Source organism: Magnolia sinica, chromosome 8 (genome assembly GCF_029962835.1).
Source record: "Magnolia sinica isolate HGM2019 chromosome 8, MsV1, whole genome shotgun sequence".
In the NCBI taxonomy this organism is placed as follows: Eukaryota; Viridiplantae; Streptophyta; class Magnoliopsida; order Magnoliales; family Magnoliaceae; genus Magnolia; species Magnolia sinica.
In genome coordinates this window covers 12204341-12224688 of record NC_080580.1, presented here as the reverse complement: position 1 = coordinate 12224688, position 20348 = coordinate 12204341, and the positions used below count along the sequence as shown (strand labels likewise).

Genomic DNA, 20348 nt, shown 5'->3' with positions numbered 1-20348 from the left:
CAGTAGTAAGATTTTAATGGTGGATATCCAATCACTATTGTTTTCCTATGGTGTTTTCCACTTGAGATTTATATCCCTCTAATTTTAGGGATTCTGCCCTAAAATGATCTGTAAAAGTAGATGAACGGAATGGATGAAACACATACATCATGGTGGAGCCCACAGAGCACCGACCATCAGCCCCGGGGCTGGTGGCAGGGGGAGTAGCTAATCCGTTTCCCAACTAGGAGTACTGTAACTTATAGTGCTCTGGGAGACTGGAAACTTTCCATGCATCCAATTGGGTCTGGAATTTTTTCTATCCGTATCAGATATCTGAGCCGTCCATTAGGTCTAGTTTACCCTTATTCCGTTAGTTGAAAATAATACTGATTGGATGATCGAAACCAATCAATTAATGATATGAAGAAATGGTCGGACAAGATTGTTCATGCAACATAGGTCAAGTCACGAATGTTTAGGACCATCCGATTACCGTGATATCTTCATATTAGTGGAAAAATAATGGAACGGACGTTATTGACGGTCCAGATAGATGATGTAGATTACAAAAATTCCAAATGCAACTAGTTGTATGGAAGGGTTTCCATACACAGCCCACTAGATTGTCTCTCCTAGCATTTCATCATTTTATTACATTTTCATTCCAATCTACTTCCATTCTTCAATTCGTAGGTGTGAAAACCTCTCTTTCCAGAAGCAAAAAGAAAAGCCTTTTTTTTCTCTCATCAGATTCCCCTCCCTTTCCCCGATTCCTTCAGGGATCTCTCTCTCTCTCTCTCTCTCTCTCTCTCTCTCTCTCTCGGAAACCCTAGTTTTCGCGCTTCGAGGGCCGAAGAGGAGTAGAGAAGAAGCTGTTATTTTGGAGATGGGGATTTGCTTGAGCGCTCGGATCAAGGCGGAGAGCCCATTTCATAGCGTTTCGTCTTCAGGTTCCTCTCTCTCTCTCTCTCTCTCTCTCTCTCTCTCAGTGTTTATATATATATATATATATATATATATATATATATATATATATATATATATCGATTTTGCAGAATTTGTGGGGTTTTAGAGGTTTTTTGGATGAAATTTGGGGGATTTTAAAGGTCGGGTTGGATTTGGGTGGAAGTTTCGGTTTCTTAGTTTGAGTCGCTGAAATTTTGGGTTAAGGTGCTGTTGGAGGTTGATTTTGATGGAGATTTGGATTCTTTTTCTTGATTTCGTGAAAATTGGTGTTTTTGGTGCTGTTCGAAGAGTGATTAGGGAAATTTGTGTTGTTTTGTGGTGACGGGAGATTGCATTTTCAAGGAAATTTTGTGGAATACAGTGGTTTAGGTTTTGAGTGATTTGATGAGATTTGCGGATGCTGTAGATGTATTTTTTGTGGTAATGTTAAGTTCTGTCTAATGATAATCAGCGGTTTTCTCTGGTTTGCTGAAATCTACGTTTTGAAGCTGTTCGATATTGAAGTAGAAATTTGCGGATCCTGTTTGTTTGGCTTTTTTTTTTCAGTGATTTGATGGAAGTCCACATTTTTTTTTGTTTGTTTGTGGGCATTGTAGATTTTTTTCTTTCTAAATTTTGGTTAGTGAAGTTCTTCATTTTCCTGTAATTCCATTTCAATGAAACACCAAAGATTTAGTTAGGGATTTGAGCTTTAATTGATCAAATTTGGTCCTTTCCGTGATTCGAATTTGATGAAAACTGCAGATTTTCATCTTTGTATTTGCTGAAACTCTGCAACTCAAAAGCATTTTGAGTTATTTTTAATGAAATTGTTTATTTTCTTCCACTTTCTGTGAGCTTTGGTTCGAATTACAGGCTTCATCAGTTTCTATTATTATTATTATTTTTTAATTTGTTCTTTTCTGGAAATTGGAGGTTTTCCCCCTCAAATCGTGTTTTTCATTTCAAAACGTGTTCAATTTACTGAAAATCCTGCATTTTGCATTTAGTTGGGTTTATTTTTACAAAAAATGGTTGATTCTGTTGCAGTTTTAGAGTTTTCAATGACTATAGTTGGGCATTTTGTATCTGTTCTGCGTTGTATTTTCTCTAGACTTCTTATTCACTGTGGATTTTGTTGCAAATCAAGTCGTGTTGGTGTGAATTTGAGGTTCTTGTGGTAGCCTCATCCCCAAAGGCACTTCTACTAGATTTTTTATTGTGCGGATTTTTTTCGTCTGCTTTACTGCAGAATATGGATTGTTCTTCAATTTGGTTTTGAATTTCCTGGAAAACTGTAGGTTGCCATGCTTCAAGTCGGATTTCTGAAAATACCCGACTGTGTAGTTTTGAGTTAGATTTATTGGAATTTGTGGATTTATACAGTTGGAGTTTACTACCCAAAAATCAGGGCTTGCCGATATGTTTCTCTTAAAACCACTGGAAGATCTGGGTTTGGTTATCACTTGTGCACGATGTTTCATGTATTGATTGTGTCATGCGTATTTAATGGAAGATGTGACAATGGTGACGGTTTGTGTTGTGAGAGTTCCATTTTCTTTCCCTCATGGCACATTGGATTGTACAGGAGCGACTTCAAAATATGTTAGCAAAGATGGAACTAATCTGAGCAGTTCAAGCAGCAAGGTCTCTTCAGCGTCTGTGCCTGCAACCCCTCGGAGTGAAGGCGAGATCTTGCAGTCATCCAATTTAAAAAGCTTTACCTTTAGCGAACTCAAAAGTGCAACCCGGAATTTCCGCCCTGACAGCGTTTTGGGAGAAGGTGGATTTGGTTCGGTCTTTAAAGGGTGGATTGATGAGAATTCATTTGCAGCAACCAGGCCAGGCACTGGTGTAGTTATTGCTGTGAAGAGGCTCAATCAAGATGGTTACCAGGGTCATAAGGAATGGTTGGTGAGTATCATTATGCCCATTTGGAGTTTGGATTCTCACTATCTTTGTAATCTGGCTAATGTCTGGCAAAATTGGGATGTTTTATCTTTATGTATGTGCATTTGTGTCCAGAAGTTGCATATGCATGCATTTTTTATTTTTTATTTCTAATACATCAGACATAGAAAGGTTGCATCTGCATGCATTTTTTTTTTCTAATACATCAGACATAGAAAGGTTGCATGCACTGTCATCATGCATGCAGTTGTGCATGAGTAGTCTGCTAGGATTGGGCTGTCCTAGATTTGCCAAGTCAACTAAAGAGTAGCCTATGGCTTTCCAAATGCTTTTGATTTTAACAGGCATTTCAGATGTCGAGATTGCTTAATTTCTGTGGTATCTTTGAATTTGTAGGCAGAAGTCAATTATCTGGGGCAGCTACACCATCCTAATCTTGTGAACTTGATTGGCTACTGCTTCGAAGATGAGCAACGGCTGCTCGTATATGAGTTCATGCCACGTGGGAGTTTGGAAAATCATCTCTTTAGGAGTAAGTTCTTCAATATTCTCCGCCAACATCTGATTTTTAGATGCATGTCCAGATTAATTCATGTGTGTGTGTGTGTGTTGTTTTTTAGTTCTTATGCCGTAGTTGACATGTTGATGCAGGAGGTACTTATTTCCAGCCCCTTTCTTGGAACCTTCGCATGAAGGTTGCTCTTGGGGCTGCCAAGGGGCTTGCATTTCTCCACAATGCAGAAACAAAAGTAATATACCGGGATTTTAAGACATCTAACGTGCTGCTGGACTCAGTACGTGACCTACAAGTCGTTTACCGTTTGTCTTTCTACTGGAGTATTATTCTCAAATTGATAATTTATCTTACACCATTGATTCTCTAGCCTCTGAAAGATTTATTCAGTCATTTCAGTTTTCATAATCTCATCTCTTTTTCTTTTCATTTTTTTAATTGCAGAATTATAATGCCAAGCTTTCTGATTTTGGTCTGGCAAAGGACGCTCCAACAGGTGATAAAAGCCATGTCTCTACTAGGGTCATGGGAACCTACGGATATGCAGCTCCTGAGTATCTTGCAACAGGTATTTTTTAGAGTGGGCAGTCCCTGTATGCCTTCATTTGCATTTCCATATGTAATTTCTTGCAAACACACTCCAGTCCATGTCTGTGTCTTGCAATCTCCTTTATCCTTCCATTCTGATCAGCAACTTCCCACGTAGCATTATTGAATCATGGATTGATATCTGGAGACCCATATGCGTGTTCTTATGATAAAAGTAGAGCAGATTGTTGATGTTTGGAGCTGATGTAGTACCCAGAACAGAAACACCTTGCAAGCTTATGGTCTGTTTGCATGTAGGGTATCTGCTGAGTTAATCAGATGGGATTGTCCTATCCATTTCACTTCAAAGGGGGATGAAATGAAAACTCTTTTTAAGCGGGAAGCGAAATGAAAGTTTCCGGTTATCATGTTTCCTCCACCTTGAAAAAGGCTGCAAAACTGGCTGAAATGCTCCTGATTCCAGGTGGACATGAAACAGCAATATCTGCAAATACCCCACTCATGCTTTTATTTTGCTTACATTTCACGATTGCTCAAGTACCATCATTTGTTATGTTAATGCTTTTATTTTGCTTACATTTCACAATTGCTCGAGTAATCAATGTTTGTATATGCGTTCTCGATTTCTCTTACAACTAGCGAGAAGAGTCCCCACCTAATCAAACAGCAACATTGGTTTTGAAGGTCATCTAACCACCAAGAGTGACGTATATAGCTTCGGAGTCGTCCTTCTAGAAATGCTGTCTGGCCGCCGCACTGTTGACAAGAACCGGCCTTCTGGGGAGCACAATCTGGTAGAGTGGGCCAGGCCCTTCCTGGTCCACAGGCGGAAAATCTTCCGCGTCTTGGACTCCCGTCTTGAAGGGCAGTATTCGACAGGAGGAGCTCATAAAGTGGCTACTCTCGCACTTCAGTGTATATCGACGGAAGCCAAATTCAGGCCTAACATGGACGATGTGGTTGCAACCTTGGAGCAGCTGCAGGATGCCAAAGACATGATGAGAAGCCCACGATCTGAACCAGACACCAACAGCCACAACCGCAGCAGCAGCAGCAGCAGCAGCAGTGGGCACAGGTCACGGAGAAGAAGTTCAGATGAAGCGACCGACACAAGGGTATCTTATCCCAGGCCGTCTGCTTCACCCCTTTATGCTTAGAGGCAGATTGAACGGATGAATTTGTATTTTCTTGTTTTCCGGTGGTTTGGGAGATGAAAAATATCAGGAGCTTGAACAGTGTGGATCAATGCCCCATTTGATCACTGTACAGCAATTTTTGCTGGAATCGAACGGGTCTTGACATGTTTCTGAGTTGATGGGACCCACCATAGAAGTGATCAGACCAACCCACGACAGACCTTGCCTCCCAACCGTAGAATCGAAGAATCCTTGGTAGAAGATTGCATTACCAAGCAGAGATGGATGAGTGTCTGTGTGTTTTTCTTCCACAGCTGTTAGCTTTCATTTCTCTTTTCTGGGATTCTCTTTTGTATTTGCATGTAATCTTTACTTACTCGTGCGTTAATGAATCGAGCTTATAAGTTTAAAATGTACACGTGTCTGTGTTCTATTGGTCTGAGCATGACCTATGCAGGGTTTTATCTTGCAGTTGTCCAAGCCATTCATCTTGTGGTCCTACCAAGCACATTGCTAAAAAAAAACTTGCATTGTTTTGGAGTCCGGATCCTCTGTTATCAGGTCAACAGAGAATTCCTGATACCCTAATTCCCATTGGTCCACGTCACCACTCACTAAAAAAATAAAAAACAGCTTCGGACGCCAAACCATTAGGGTAACAGGAATTCCCTGTTGACCTGATAACAGAGGATCCCGACTTATTGTTTTGGGACCCAATGAAAAAGTGGCATGAAAACTTTTCAGAGTTTTACTTTAACAAAAAGGCAAAAGCATTATTTCACATGGGAGAATTTTGCTCCGTATTTTTTTTCTTGAGCTTATATATGACAAGTGCACATCTTTACATTTCGGACATTAATTTTGCCATAACATTCTTATATGGGTATGCATTTATCCACTTACATTTGTTAAAGGTACATATATTTTTTTATTGCGCCACCTCAAGGGTACATACATTTATTAGGGGTACATGCACTTTTTTACTGGGCCACCTCAAGGCTGCAAGAATGTCTGCGGTGGCAAGCTGCATCTAATAAGTGCACATCGCGTTGTTTTATTGGTCATACTACATAGCCAAGTGTTGCAGGCAATGTAATTGATTGTTTTTTCCTCTTGGCTAGTTAGCCTCCACATGGACAGTTCACAAAGCATATATCCAAGGGAAAAAGTCTGGTATGCAGTTGGAGTAGGACAATTTTGAATATTTAGTCATTCATGGTGGGGCCCACTGTATGAACAATATGCATGATTAAAAATAGGAGCTGATTAAGTGTGACTTGGCCTCACCCAAGAAGGTGCGGCCCTTTTCATGAGGCCTAATGTATGTATTTTATATATGTGTCATCCATCTGTATTGCCTAATTATTATAGAGCATCAGCCTAAAATGAATAAGATCCAAATCTCAAGTAGACCATACTACAGGAAATAGTGCTGATTGAATGCATTACTATAAAAAACTTTCCAAGTCCTATCATAATGTCTTGGTGATGTTTATTTGTCATCTAACTTGTAGATAGGTCACATAAATCTAAATGAAAGTAAAAACAATAATTACCAGCTTGATTGGAAACTTATGTAGCTCATTAATAATCAATTACCACTATTTCCTATAATATAGTACACCTAAAAATTAAATTTGCTTCATTTTAGGACTCACACTTAAAATAATCTGAAAAAACAGATGAACGGTATGGATATAAAATACATACATCAAGGTGAGCCCACTTCAAGGGCCTCGCCTGATCCGCTCCCCACTAAAAGGCAAAAAGGCGTGGAGATGGAAAAAGGTGGAGATGCAACATCCAAGTGCGAGCTTCTATGGGAAAAGGCTGAAAAGATCTCCCTTTTTTCCCCAATGGGAAATGCACCTTTATTTAAACAAATGGCTTTGAACACGTGGATGCCGTTAGCAACGTTGATCTTTAGCATTATGTGCATTATGAAATTGATATGTATGAGGGTGGTATTATATGACACCCATGCTCCACTGGTGCAATCAATGGGCCCACCCATCAGTTGTGTGGGCCAATTTAAATGGCAAGCTATACTCCAAGTGAGAACCTAGGGCTGTGATTCTTTGTAACCCCTGACATCGCTCAATGAAAATTTATACTTTTCTATTAAGCCATGTAAGGAGGAGTGCCATTTCGATGTGACCAGAATCCAACAATGTGGGTGAGACCTTGACTGTAGGGCCCAACTCAATGTATATATCCACGTCGTCCACATGTTTACCTTGACCAAATGCATTATATATATATATATATAGCTCTCAAGTGGTAGACTGAGTGAAGATAACCTCGTTTTAATATTGCAGTCTTGGTATTAATTTCCATACGAGGTGTATGAGGTGTGTGGGGTCCATAAAAAGAGAATTCTAAGAACCTTGTGTGGTCCCATGGGCATGAATGAGTGGTGTAAGGGCGGGGGACGATGACTTAAATGGTCAGCTCATTTGGGAGGAGCAATGAAAGTGAAAGGTCGGGTGCACTGGTATGATTATGTCTCTTTCTGCTCAATAAATGGCTGGCAATGTTTTTATAATGTTTTTATGATAACACAGAAATTCATGTGAATTGTTTGGGATAGAAATACATCATCATGTTTTCTGTTGAATTTATTGCATCACCGTTTTTCCCGAAGGTTGCAGCCAGTGGCCCACTCATCATAACACTCGACTCAATAGCCGTCCAATAAATTCAACCTGAGTGATGGCAAAAAAAATTTTAAAAAAAAAAGAAAAAGAAAAGAAAAAGAACGGTTCTGATTGACCTTCCTCCACCTTAAATTTCTCCATACCCATTTGATCAAATGGTAAGTGTATTCTATCTTGGGTGGGCCCCACTTCTTATGTATCCTAACGTTTAAGGACACATCTTCTTCCAATAGTGTGAATGCTTCAAGGAGCCATGGGATTGAGAAAGCTAAAATGTAAGTGGATGGATATTATAGTGGAAATATAGGAGGTCGGATCCTTTACACCATCTCTAGAAAATGCTTATTCTACAATTTCTTCTATTGAGGACTATGGTTTATTTACATTATTCAGTGCTTTTAGAAGAATTGTTCTACTTTCATTGTCCTACCAAGAAAGTAGAATGCCCGAAAAATTAGGCCGATCCAAAAATCACATGACGACCCTCATAAATTCAAAAGTTTCAAATAGATGTTCATTGTTTTCTATCATACGACCTATATAATGATTGCATATACTTAATATTTTAACATTCCATGATAGACCTACTTGGTGCGTGATTGGAATATCATGCACATATGACAGTATACCCTACATGGATGGTTAAATAACATTGAGATTTTTTAATTTTATTTTTTATATAACCTTCTCAACTTTTTTCATATATGGCCAAAAACTAATCTATTCATTAAAAAAATCCCAATCATTTTCCAGCATCTCAAGTTACTTTTTCTAACAAAAATATTGATGCCCTCAGGGGTTTGTTTAGATACCACTAAATAAGTAACTTTTTTAAAATTTCAAGTTAATAAGTTACTTGTTTTTAGGCAAGCGTCATCATAAAAGTAATAAGGTGAGTTGAAATACTCTTGCTTGAGAATTACCTACATAAGTTTTCTCCAGAGTTCTCCATGCATCAAAGGCGAACTCTAGACTAACCATAATTTGAAAAATTCACAAAGCTTCATTAGTTTTACCTAACTATAATTTGAAAAATTCACAAAGCTTCATTAGTTTTACCTAACTATAATTTGAAAAATTCACAAAGCTTCATTAGATAGAGTACTCGTTATCCAGGTTTTTACTCTACAATATGATTTCTTTCAGGAGATGTATTGTAGATCAATTAAATTTTCCTTATCATAAGAGGATTCTAACATATGCTATGGCATGTAATATTCTCGATCAATGAATCTCATCAAATATTCACTTTCAAGAAGAGAGATTGTTGGAATATATGTTGAATTAAATAGACTATATAAAATTCGAGAACCAAAAAAAGAAAATAAATTTTGAGAAAGAAGACTTATTGGATTGAGTCGAGGCGTGACGTGAGTCACTCGGCTTGAAATCGAATTTGCTCCCCTTGGACAGCGTTCCAAGTGCAACAGGTTTCCAAAGTAATCGACCTTTAGAATACAACGACTATGACCTGGTCCTAGCGGTGCACTCACTGTACACGGGCTTGAACCACTTGCAATTTAACCCGAAACTGTTGAGTTGACTCAGCAATGAACTCAGTAAAATTTCTTAAATCAGAATAGCAGAGAGAGTTTTATAAGAGAGGAAAGTATTTTCGTATATTTAAAATATGAATCGGAAGTCTTTACATAGACTCCGAAGTGGTGCATAAGCACCCTTTAGAAAGAGTTAGATCCGTTGGGTTTAAACCCAACAAATGCAACCAACCGAAACAGATACATCTCTCTGATTTAAAATGAAAAGGCGCAAGTACGAGTATACTCTTGTACATGCCCCCTGAATGGGGCTCAAGCCCCAAGGCAAAAAGCCTATCTTATATACAAGATATTTTTCTTTGTCAAATTCGATGTAGGACAAAACCCACGACTTAATAGCATAAAAAATTTCAAATGTGGAAGGAAACCAAAAAATTTGAAAATTAAATTTTTAATATTTATTTTGAAACAAAATACAACAGAGATAACTTGGATATATCATTATAGAAAATTAGAAGATGACGGCTTTATAAAAACATAATTTGCAACATTGACAGAAGAAAAAAAAAAAGAAACTAAGAATAGACAAATCGCATTCGCTATTAATGACGAAATCATTGGAGTTGAGGAGAGGTAATGAACTATCTTCTACTAAAAGGGACAATGAGATATCTAGGCTGGACACTCTAATAGCGAAGCAAGAGGGTAAACTTCTACCAAACCGGACGTCTTTCTCTTTCTTGGAATTCTTAATCTTGAGAGGGCTCTTCTTTTTAAAGAAAGTCTTTGATACCATGGTGAATTTGAAAACAAAGATATTGAAAAAGATCTTTGAAAAATCAAGTTCTCAATATTTTATTATACGAGAGCAAAGAAGTGTGAGATTGTATTTATAAAAATTGTAAATGTACAATTGATTAATTAAATTGTATAGTTATAACCAAATGTAAAAAGAAAATAATACAAAAAATATATATAATTGATTAACTGCATAAACCGATATAACTAATTAACTATAGAAAACTAATTTCACAACTGGTTTAAAGTTTCATAGTGATTTTTAATTTCAGCCTTTTTACTCTTGAGGTAGGGTTTGGCTGGGGTTGGCTGTCAACCTAACCCAACCCACCTAAGTTGTAGCCCTAATAGCTATTGTGTTTATATGCCATCCAATCCATTCATCTAATGTGTCTCATCAGGATGAAAGAACATATATGAGCCGTGAATTTAGAGGTTTTAGGTATAATGTAGTGGAGTAGCCAACCTGACTATTGAATCAGCCTGATTTTTGGATCAAGGCCAAACAAGGAGTGGTTTACTTGATAGACAAGATGAATTTCATCCATATTGTTGTTTCCCTAAGTTATGTTAGAGAGATGAAATGATGCTACGTTGTTTACAATCCAAGGGTCGAGAAAGAAACCATTAACATAGTTCCTGATTGGGTGAAACTGTCCCATTAGGGAAAACCCTTTTCATTTTCAGTAGGGAAAACCATTTCACCCTATAAAAGTAGGCTAACATATATAATGTGTAGTTTAAAACTCTTAGGGCCCATTTGGCCGGTCAGATTGGAAGGGATTGGAAGTTAAATCCCGGAATTGGCCGGGTGTGCCAAACAGAGTCTGTGATCTGATCCCAATCCCATGGATCTTAAGACAATCCACTGACAACACCATCATTACATCCAATCCACCCTAATCCGTTCAAATTTGCCTGGGTCATGTTTGGTTCGAGGGATTGGAAGGGATGGGAAGGTTTAATCCCGGGATTGGCCCGGCGTGCCAAACAGACTGGATATAGCAATCCCATGGATCTCAAGACAATCCAGTGACAACACCATCATTACCTTGAAATCCATGCCATCCACCCTAATACCATTCAATCCCTTCCAATCCACCCGGCCAAACGGGCCCTTAGAGACTTGAACTCAATATGGCTAGGTCAGTAAGTCGACTGGATCATATTTTCATCAAGATTCGAATAAAAAACTGGATTTCATTACAAAACTGCATTTTAAACTCCGTATTTATAAAACAAAAAACTCTTATATATGGTTGATCAAAAGTTTAAAACTCCAAGATGAATGAAAAACTCATTTTTTGGAGAAATCAAATTAAATAATTTCTTTCTTTTTTTTTTTCCTAAAAAAAATTATGTTTTGTTCAAAGAAAAAAATTGAGGTTATTAAAAGAAATTAGAAATTGGTGTTCACTACTCATTAATGAAACTAAAGGAGAGAGATTTTTAATAGAGACCAATTAATGTCTGTAAGAATTACTTGAAAAGGATTTGAGAGACAAAGAACACTATTCAACTACCAATATACGAATGGAACATTTGTCAAACAAGGGAGTGAGACATAATCAAGATACGATCATAATCATGAAAATTAGAATGAGTGCTGATGTATTCCGATGAGGGACTTAATGAAATAGGAGAAGAAGGTTCATTTAAATAATAAGTTATATATTTTCTTTTGTTGGAGGAATCGTTACTAACAGTCCCGGCCCAAAAGAGCCATTGAAGTCAGAACATAAAAATAAGTTTAGTTATGCAAGAATTCAAAACTCCATTTTTATAAAAAAAAATTTCTAGTAAAGTAAGTCAATTGATAAAACTAAAAATAAAGAACAATAAGAAATGATACTCTTGTCATAGAATCTATATATATATATATATATAGCTCTGTAGGCCTCTGTAATATATGAGGACATCCATCCCATTAATTAGATGCAACCTTTCAAGGTGAGCCATGGACCAAAAAATCAGTCCAATCTATGACTTCGGTGAGCCATGCCACAGACAACAATTGAGAGTGGATGTCCGCTCATTAAAACCTTTTTTATTGTACATAAGACCCACTGAGATGTGGTTTTGACATCCAGCCTATCCACTGTGTGTTGCCTACTTGAATTATGGGTCACGCCAAATTTTCAGCCATTCCAAAACTCAGGTGGGCCCTACCAAATACTTTTTAATGTTTTAGGAATAATTTTCCATAGTTTCAGATATATGTCTTACTTGGGTTTCAGATACAGGTGATTTTTGACATATCCCACAACCTAGAGTGGACCTACCAAATGGATGGTGTGGATTTCCATCACAATCACAGTGGGGTCCACAAAGCTCGACTTCATAGGAAACTCCCTGAGTTTGATCTCATAGCACCATTTCCTGTGTATTATTGTTCATAAATATAAAAAATCTTATTATTTTAATTAAAATTTTATTTTAACTTAATGTATATATAATCATACACACGTTATCTCAGACCATATACAAGATTGGCAGAATTTTCTGTTTTCCTGAACCATGATGGATGTCCCATGCCCAAAAAGTCTCTAAATTGGAAGAATCTAAAGCCTTTTTTCCACGGATGTTAATGGACACTTAGACATCCATGGTGGGACCCAACACGTGAACCATGTCTATCATTAAAAGGTGGAAAGAAGTCAGTCAGATTAGAGAAAGTGGAATATGTAAGATACAAAGTGGAGGATTGTTATTGGTGATTAAAATAAAAAATAAAAACACCCTAAAAAATAGGGCTATTAATGGTCCAAGTTGGTCCAATAAACTTTCAGGCCTGGCCCACTTCAGGATGGGTTAGACCTAAAACTCTTTTCATAATCAAGACTCCAACTTCATTTAAGAGCTCGCCGGCTTTGAAGATGCAAGTCGGAGTCGGGGACTAGATACTTTATAGAGAAACACTAACAATGAATCTTCCCTTCTAAAGGATTCCATATGAGTATATCTCCATGCCTCTCTTGCTCGAGAGAAAAAGACCAAAGTTAGTTTACTCTTTCCATCAAAGAAGAGTATGGTCCAATCCTACAATAAACTATTCTCGACTACATTAGCGTAGGACTCACTATTAAGTTTATAATACCGATTCACACTATCCAAACCCTTCATCTGAATACAAGCATCACTTGTATCTTATATAAAGGCCATATTCTTATAATATGATTATGCATGAACGAGCGCACTTCTGTTAGCACATAATTAAAAATCTAAACTTTAAAAAAATCTTTACTTTTACTACGTTTCCAAAATTCTAAACATCCCTCCTTAAAATTGAAATCTAGGATGGCCGTTTGACACCCTCAGCAATTCAGGATTTCAATTCCAAGATGGTTTGAAATCGAGAATTTTCTTTCTTTCCAACTATAAAGGAAACCCATTGCTTTTAAAATCATAATACTTTGAATTCTTTTTTACTGGCATGACTATTTTCTTCTTTTCTTTTTAAGGTATTTATGTTCATTTATAAATTATAATGTTGAATATTTTCACTTACATTCACTATACTGATGAGATACTAAAAAATTAGGCTGATATAATCATCATATAAGCTACACTATAAATAAATTTACAATCGCTCAAGAAGAATTATAATATTTTTAAGCTACCTATACAATTACTTACAAAATTAATAGACCCACTATCGTGGGCTACTAAATGCTCAGAATTATCTTATTTTGGGGCAAAGGTTATCTTGCAACAGTATAATGTTATTGTTAAATGCCGCACATGGATCTCATGTTGAAATATTGAAGAGAATTTACCTCATCACATTTATTATTTCAAGAAAAAAAAAATTATATAAAAAAAATTCAGACTTTCGGCAATCAAAATCAAAATCACCAAAACATGGTTTCTAAATTACAAATTTTCAAAAATTAAAGCTTCCAAACTCAGATTTAAAAAAAATCCAAAATTTGAAATCTAGAATTTGAAATACAAAAATTCGGAGTTTTAATTCCATGTTTGCCAAGGACCCCCTCATCAGAGAGGGCCAAATGTCAAAATATGTTATCCATGCCTATGCTTCTTTTAAGTTGAATGTGAACTATAGTGGTATTTTCATTCAATACTATATTTTCCCTAACCTATTGGTTGGGATTTTTCATCCAAGGGAGTTTTGGTTGATGAACCTTCATGTGAGGCCCAAAATATCAAGGGCTCTGATCAATGAAAGCTAGATGGCTTTTTCAAAGTTATCAAATTTTACCATCTAAGCACCTTTGGTTATAGCAAGATATTTTACATTGCTCGGGTCCACCTTTGGAATGGTTAGGATTTATTTATTTTACCATCTAAGCACCTTTGGTTATAGCAAGATTGTAAAATTAGAGCAAAAGAAAAAATCGGAGAGTAAATAAAGAGCGCAGAATGAATTGCTATTGATATGTTTACAATCTCTGTACAAAGCCCTATTTGTAAAAAGAATTGGGGAACATGTAATTAAAGGAAAATCAATTTGTACACTCCTATCCATATTGAAACGATCTGTTGACTTTCTTTCCTTAGAAAACCTCACGTGATTTCTACCGTGTGTTGGTTCCTTGATATTTGTCATGGAGTGCGGCATTCCTCAACACTCCCCCTCAAGTCGGCGTGGATATTTATGACACCCAACTTGCTGAGTAAGTGATTAAATTGTGCGAATCCAAGAGCTTTGGTAAAAAGATCAGCAGGTTGCTGGCTTGTATGCATGTAGGCTGTTTGAATGATGCCACTCGGGAGTTTTTCTCGAACCATATGACAGTCTATCTTGATATGCTTGGTTCGTTCATGGAATACTGGATTTGAAGCTATGTGTATAGCGGCCTTGTTGTCACAGTATAGTCTGACTGGTTGAGAATGTACTACTTCAAGGTCTGAGAGTAAAGATTTTAGCCAAGTAACCTCACAACATGTAGAGGCCATAGGCCTATATTCTGCTTCGGCTGAGGAGCGTCAAACTGTCGTTTGTTTCTTGGTCTTCCAGGAAATGGGTGATTTTTTGAGTAGGATGCAATACTCAGTGATCGATCGTCTGGTGTCCCTGCAATGTACCCAATCTGTATCACAATATGCATGGAGCTGAATTTCACTAGAAGCAGATAGGAAAATTCCTTAACATGGAGTTTTCTTAGGATACCGTAAAACCCTGTGTGCTGCGTCCAAGTGTGGTATTCGTGGCTTGTCCATAAATTAACTTAGTACATGCACTGAATAGGCTAAGTCTGGTCTTGTAATGGCTAGATAAATTAGTCTTCCAACAAGTCGCCTATATGATGAAGGATCTGAGATGAGTTCGCCCTCACTCTTGTTGAGTGGAAGATTTTGATCTATGGGAAAGTTTCCAGGCTTAGCTCCAAGGAAGCCTGTATCTTCAATATCTCGAGTGCATGTTTCCTTTGAGATAGAAATATTCCTTTGGCTGAACGAGCTACTTCGATCCCCAGAAAATATTTGAGGATTCCAAGATCTTTGAGTTTGAAATGATCGCCTATGTATTTCTTGACCTCATTGACTTGCTCCAAATTGTTTCCTGCAACGATAATGTCATCCACATAGACTAAAATGGCAGTGAAATTGCCCTCATGGGATCAGACGAAGAGTGAATAATCTGCCTTGGATTGTTTGTATCCTGCATTAATGAGAGTGGATGAAAGTTTGGCATACCATTGCCTCGAAGCTTATTTGAGACCATACAGAGACTTAACGAGCTTGCAAACTCTAGTCTCCCCCTTTCGTCTGAATCCCGGGGGAAGCTGCATATAGACTTCTTCAGCAAGGTCTCCATAGAGAAAAATATTGTTGACATCGAGTTGATGGAGCTGCCAGTTGCGAGCGGAAGCAAGAGCCAAAATGGTACAAACGGTGGTCATTTTAGCAATCAGAGCAAATGTCTCGGTGTAGTCAATGCCTTCTTATTGGCTATAGCCTTGGCAACTAGAGGAGCCTTGTACCGTTCGATGGATCCATCAGAGTTGTATCTGATCTTGTATACCCATTTGCAGCCAATGAGTTTCTTACCAGGAGGGAGAGGAGTAAAGTGTCAGGTGTTGTTAAACTCGAGTGCATCAATTTCAGCACGCATGACAGTATGCCAGTTGAGATCTGTTATGGCCTGAAAAAATGATTATGGTTCTTTAGCAAGAGAGAGGGTTGTGGTGAAAGCACGATGAGAAGGAGATAAGTGGGAATAGGATAAAAAATCAGTGAGGGAATAAGGATTACCTAACGAACGGACCATTGCAGAGTCAGATGATTGAGCGGGCCGAGACGGCAGAACCTATTCCACATGAAAATCTTGCAAGTATGTCGGCGGCTGAGTAGGACGACTGGATCATTGGGGTGGTGGAGGAGAGGGTAAAGGAGTGGACGGGGATGGAGGAGAGGTAGATGGTGAGGAAGAAGATCGTAATAAAGATTGAATTTCTGTGATGTTGTCAAGAGAGGGAATAGGACAAGGTAGGACGGGTTCCGTGGGCTCAAGAGTAGATGATGCAAAGGGGAAGAAATCTTCATGAAAGAGAACATCTCGAGACACAAAGACTTTGTGTTGCAAGGTTATAAAGTCGGTATCCCTTTTGACCATATTAATAACCAAGAAAAGCACAACGAGATGTTCTTAGATCAAACTTAGATGGGTTTTGCGAGTGAGTGGAAGCAAAGCATAAGCATTCAAAAACTCGCAGGTAACTGTATGCAGGTTTTACATTATGCAATCTTTCATAAGGAGACAAACCACCTAAAACAAGAGAGGGGGTTCGATTAATGAGATAAGTTGTGGTAAGAATAGCATCCCCCCAAAAGTGTTTAGGCATATGAGCTTGAAAAATTAATGCACGGGCAACATTAAGAAGGTGACGGTGCTTATGTTCAACTACTCCATTTTGTTGGGGAGTGTTGACGCAACTGGTTTGATGCACGATGCCTTTGGGGGCATAGAATGAGGGCATGTCAAACTTAGGCCTATTATCACTTCGGATGATTTTTATGGTGGTGGAGAATTGGTTTTCAATAAGGTGAATGAAGGATTGCAAGAGAGAGCGGGTGTCAGATTTAAGGCCGATGGCTCCCCCAAATGTCAACATGTAATAAGTCAAAAGGTTTAAGAGAAGAAATGGAACTAGATGGAAAAGGTGCATGAGTCTGTTTAGCCAATGGACAAATTAAACATGATTCCAAATTTGAACTACAAATTTTTGAAAATTTATTGGAAAGAAAAGACAAATTTTTATTTGATAGATGACCCAAACGACGGTGCCAAAGTTGGGAAGTGGATGTGGATGTAGCCACCTGACAACAAGCATTCCTGGTATTGGTGAAGTGGTATAAGCCATCCCGCTCATTTCCCATCCCAATCATCTTCATCAAGCGTAGGTCCTGAATGAAACAAAAATCAGAAAAAAAATAATAATGAGACAATGGAGGGTTTTGCATAATTTACGGACAGAGATTAAGTTGAAATGAAAAGTCGGGACGCAAAGGACATTGTCTAAAATAAGATTGGAAGAGAAGTGAACTGATCCAATATGAGTAACGGTGGCATGAAAGCCATCCGGTAATTGAACAGTATGACCATGTACTGGGAAAGATTGGGTTAGTGCAGTGGGTGAGCAAACCATATGATCGGTTGCGCCACTGTCAAGAATCCATAAGAGATCATTAGTGACTTACCTGACAATGAAGATTCGACACTACCTACTTGGTGTGCCATGGATTGAGGGGGAACGGAGTTGTTGAGAATGGCCAGAAGTTGTTGGCACTGTTCATGGGTGAAAGGAAGGCTGCTTGTAGATGGATTGGAAGAAGCTTGATGGGCACTATGCTTGGGACCCTGATTGGGCTTTAAGTTACAAGGTCCTGGGGGGGAAGCCATAGATGCGGTAGCATCGATCTATAGTATGGCCCTCTTTGCCACAGTGAGTACATTTGAGAGACTTCTTAGGTGGACCGGGGCGTCCTTCCTTTCGTGGCTGATGGTTGGTGGCGGCCAGAGCAATACCTTCAACAGATGGTGGAGACAGAATGTTGCGATGGCGTTCTTCTTGAAGCACAAGGGCATAGGTACAGTTGAGAGTGGGAAGTGGATCAATCAAAAGTATCTGCCCACAGATCGCAGTGTAGGAATTGTTGAGCCCCATAAAAAACTTCAAGACATGCTCTAGTTCTTGCTGTGTGAGAGTCTCTTTGCGTGCGCTGCAGGTGCAGGTAGACGTTCCTTGAATTGCACATAACTCATCTCACAAGCTCTTCGATTTGGCAAAGTATGCACTAATGGATAAAGATCCTTGAACAAGATTATTAATATTTTGTTTAAGCTTGTATAAGCGGGGCCCATTGACTTGAGAGTATCAATCTTTTAGATCGTCCCATATGGCGTGGGCGGTTTCACAATAGATCACACTATTAGAAATCTCTTTTGAAATGGAATTGAGAAGCCAAGAGATTACCATTACGTTGCATCGTCCACATTGTGAGTATTTTGAGGATTCGGAAGATGGTGAAGGCAGCGTGCCGTCAATGAAGTAGATCTTGTTCTTCACATGGAGTGCCAGAATCATCGCACGGCTTCATGTGGAATAATTGTCCTCCGTGAGTGGTGGAGAAACCAAAATCAATCCGGGGTAATCTGATTGTTGGAGGCATAAGTGATGATTAGTGTTGATGCAAAAATCTGGTTCGTCCTCTCAGATCTTCGTATACCTGCACGGAAAGAGGACAAAGGAGACCCTGGCTCGAGCAGGGGACCCTCCGATGCCAAAGTCAGGCCTGGATTCTGGGTCTAAATGTATTGAGGGGTTTTGAGAAAGAATTTTTACGTACCTTTCAAGAAGATGGAGGTTCCTCTTTTATAGCTGCTGGAGCATTTAATCGTACGAGGATTCTCCTCCTGATATTGTGTGTGGGATCCTCTCCTGGTATCACGGAGATAAGATCGTGCCCATCTCCAGTCTTCATCCGATCCCGTGAGCTTCGGGGTCGGGGATCTTATCCCAAGATATTCGGGATGAGGCTCTATCTTACGCTGGCCGATCTGATAAGAAGATCGGCCCGATGCATGCCCGGATCGCTGATGTGTCGTCCGAACCGACTTAACTTCTGTCTCGGTTTAGTGAACCATGCCTCGGATCTGACACATCCTTTGGCGACCCGAGGCATTAAGTCCGAGTCTCCGAACCCTGTATCTTTTGTCCCCAACAGTAAGCCCCCTTACTCCGTGTGTTTCATATGACACTTAGGAGTAGCGAGTTTTGAGTCGGTTCATAACTTAGTCCGAGACAATAAGTAGTCATTTAATGCATTCTGTGTCGCCTTTGACGGGAGACGGTTCAGTTTCTGACATCGCATGCGCCGACAGCCGTCAAATCGCTCACCCCGCTAATGAGGGTTGGACACGTAGCAAGGGCATTATTGTCGTCAGTCGACGTGCGCCACGTGTCGAGTGGGGGAGTCGATGCAGGCGTCGAATCATTTCCCCATTAATTGCTTCCGTCACATGGCAATCTTATAAAATGGTGGGGGTCCCGCATTTCGAACTTCTACTGCCATTCCCGCTTTGCATTTCCTTTGGAGCTTTTTCGGTCTTTCGTCTTCTTCCTTTCCTCTTTCTTAACTATCAGCGGCACCTTTCGCCATTTTCGTTTTCCTTCCTCCCTCCGGTGAGTCTCCTCTTCCTCTTTATTTAGTGATAATGGCGGCTAGAGGTTCTCGAAGTCCCCAGGAGGGAGTTTCCGGAGATGAAGGCGAAGCGCAACGTTTTTGGAATGTTGCGGAATCGCCTTCCTTACTGACAGAGATAGCAGTTGATGCAAACGCTGCTTTTCTTTCTGAGAGGGTCACTGAAGCTTCGGCAGAGCGCCCTGCTTCCGTTGATCCTTCTCGTGGTGGGTCGTCTTTAATAACCCGCCCGGGAAGGCCTAATTTGCCAAGGGGCATGGAGGAAGAAGAGGAGGAGGAAGAGGAAATATTGATTGCCGAGGGAACCTCTGGGCCGGTTCCTGTTGATAAGTCGGCACCCGCCGAGTCTGAAGGAGAATGATCGGGGGATGATCTAAGCGGCCCGGTTCCTTCAGTTTTAACTGAGGCGGATTTAGACAGAATCCGAATCGGGTATCACATCCCCGAATCGGTTATCACTTATCTCCCCCGTCCGAATGACTTGCCGGATCATCCTCCTGCTGGGGCGGTCGCGATCTACCAAGTGTCGATGCAATGCGGCTTGCGTCTGCCCCTTCAGGCCATTGTCCGGGGAGTTTTATCTCGTATTCAGATTGCCCCGGGGCAAATAGTTCCGAATGGGTGGAGGAACTTATTCGGGTGTGCGGTGTTGTGGGCTGAGATGGAACAGCCACCGCTAACAGTCGACGAA

General features: G+C 39.4%; 1 protein-coding gene across 1 annotated transcript; it reads left to right on the top strand.

The window, feature by feature from the left end:
* Nucleotides 1-725: 725 nt before the first annotated feature.
* Nucleotides 726-5453, top strand: LOC131252887 (receptor-like cytoplasmic kinase 176). Its single transcript, XM_058253659.1, has 6 exons — nucleotides 726-932; nucleotides 2516-2841; nucleotides 3235-3370; nucleotides 3490-3632; nucleotides 3797-3920; nucleotides 4586-5453. Exons 1-6 carry the CDS (start codon nucleotides 869-871, stop codon nucleotides 5056-5058), a joined length of 1266 nt encoding a protein of 421 aa, XP_058109642.1. The 5' UTR covers nucleotides 726-868; the 3' UTR covers nucleotides 5059-5453.
* Nucleotides 5454-20348: the final 14895 nt, after the last annotated feature.

Coding starts and splice junctions, on each gene's coding strand:
- LOC131252887 (XM_058253659.1), top strand. CDS start 869: ATGGGGATTTGCTTGAGCGCTCGGATCAAGGCGGAGAGCCCATTTCAT. Junction 3,633..3,796: donor CTAACGTGCTGCTGGACTCA/GTACGTGACCTA, acceptor TTTTAATTGCAG/AATTATAATGCCAAGCTTTC. Junction 3,921..4,585: donor TCCTGAGTATCTTGCAACAG/GTATTTTTTAGA, acceptor TTGGTTTTGAAG/GTCATCTAACCACCAAGAGT.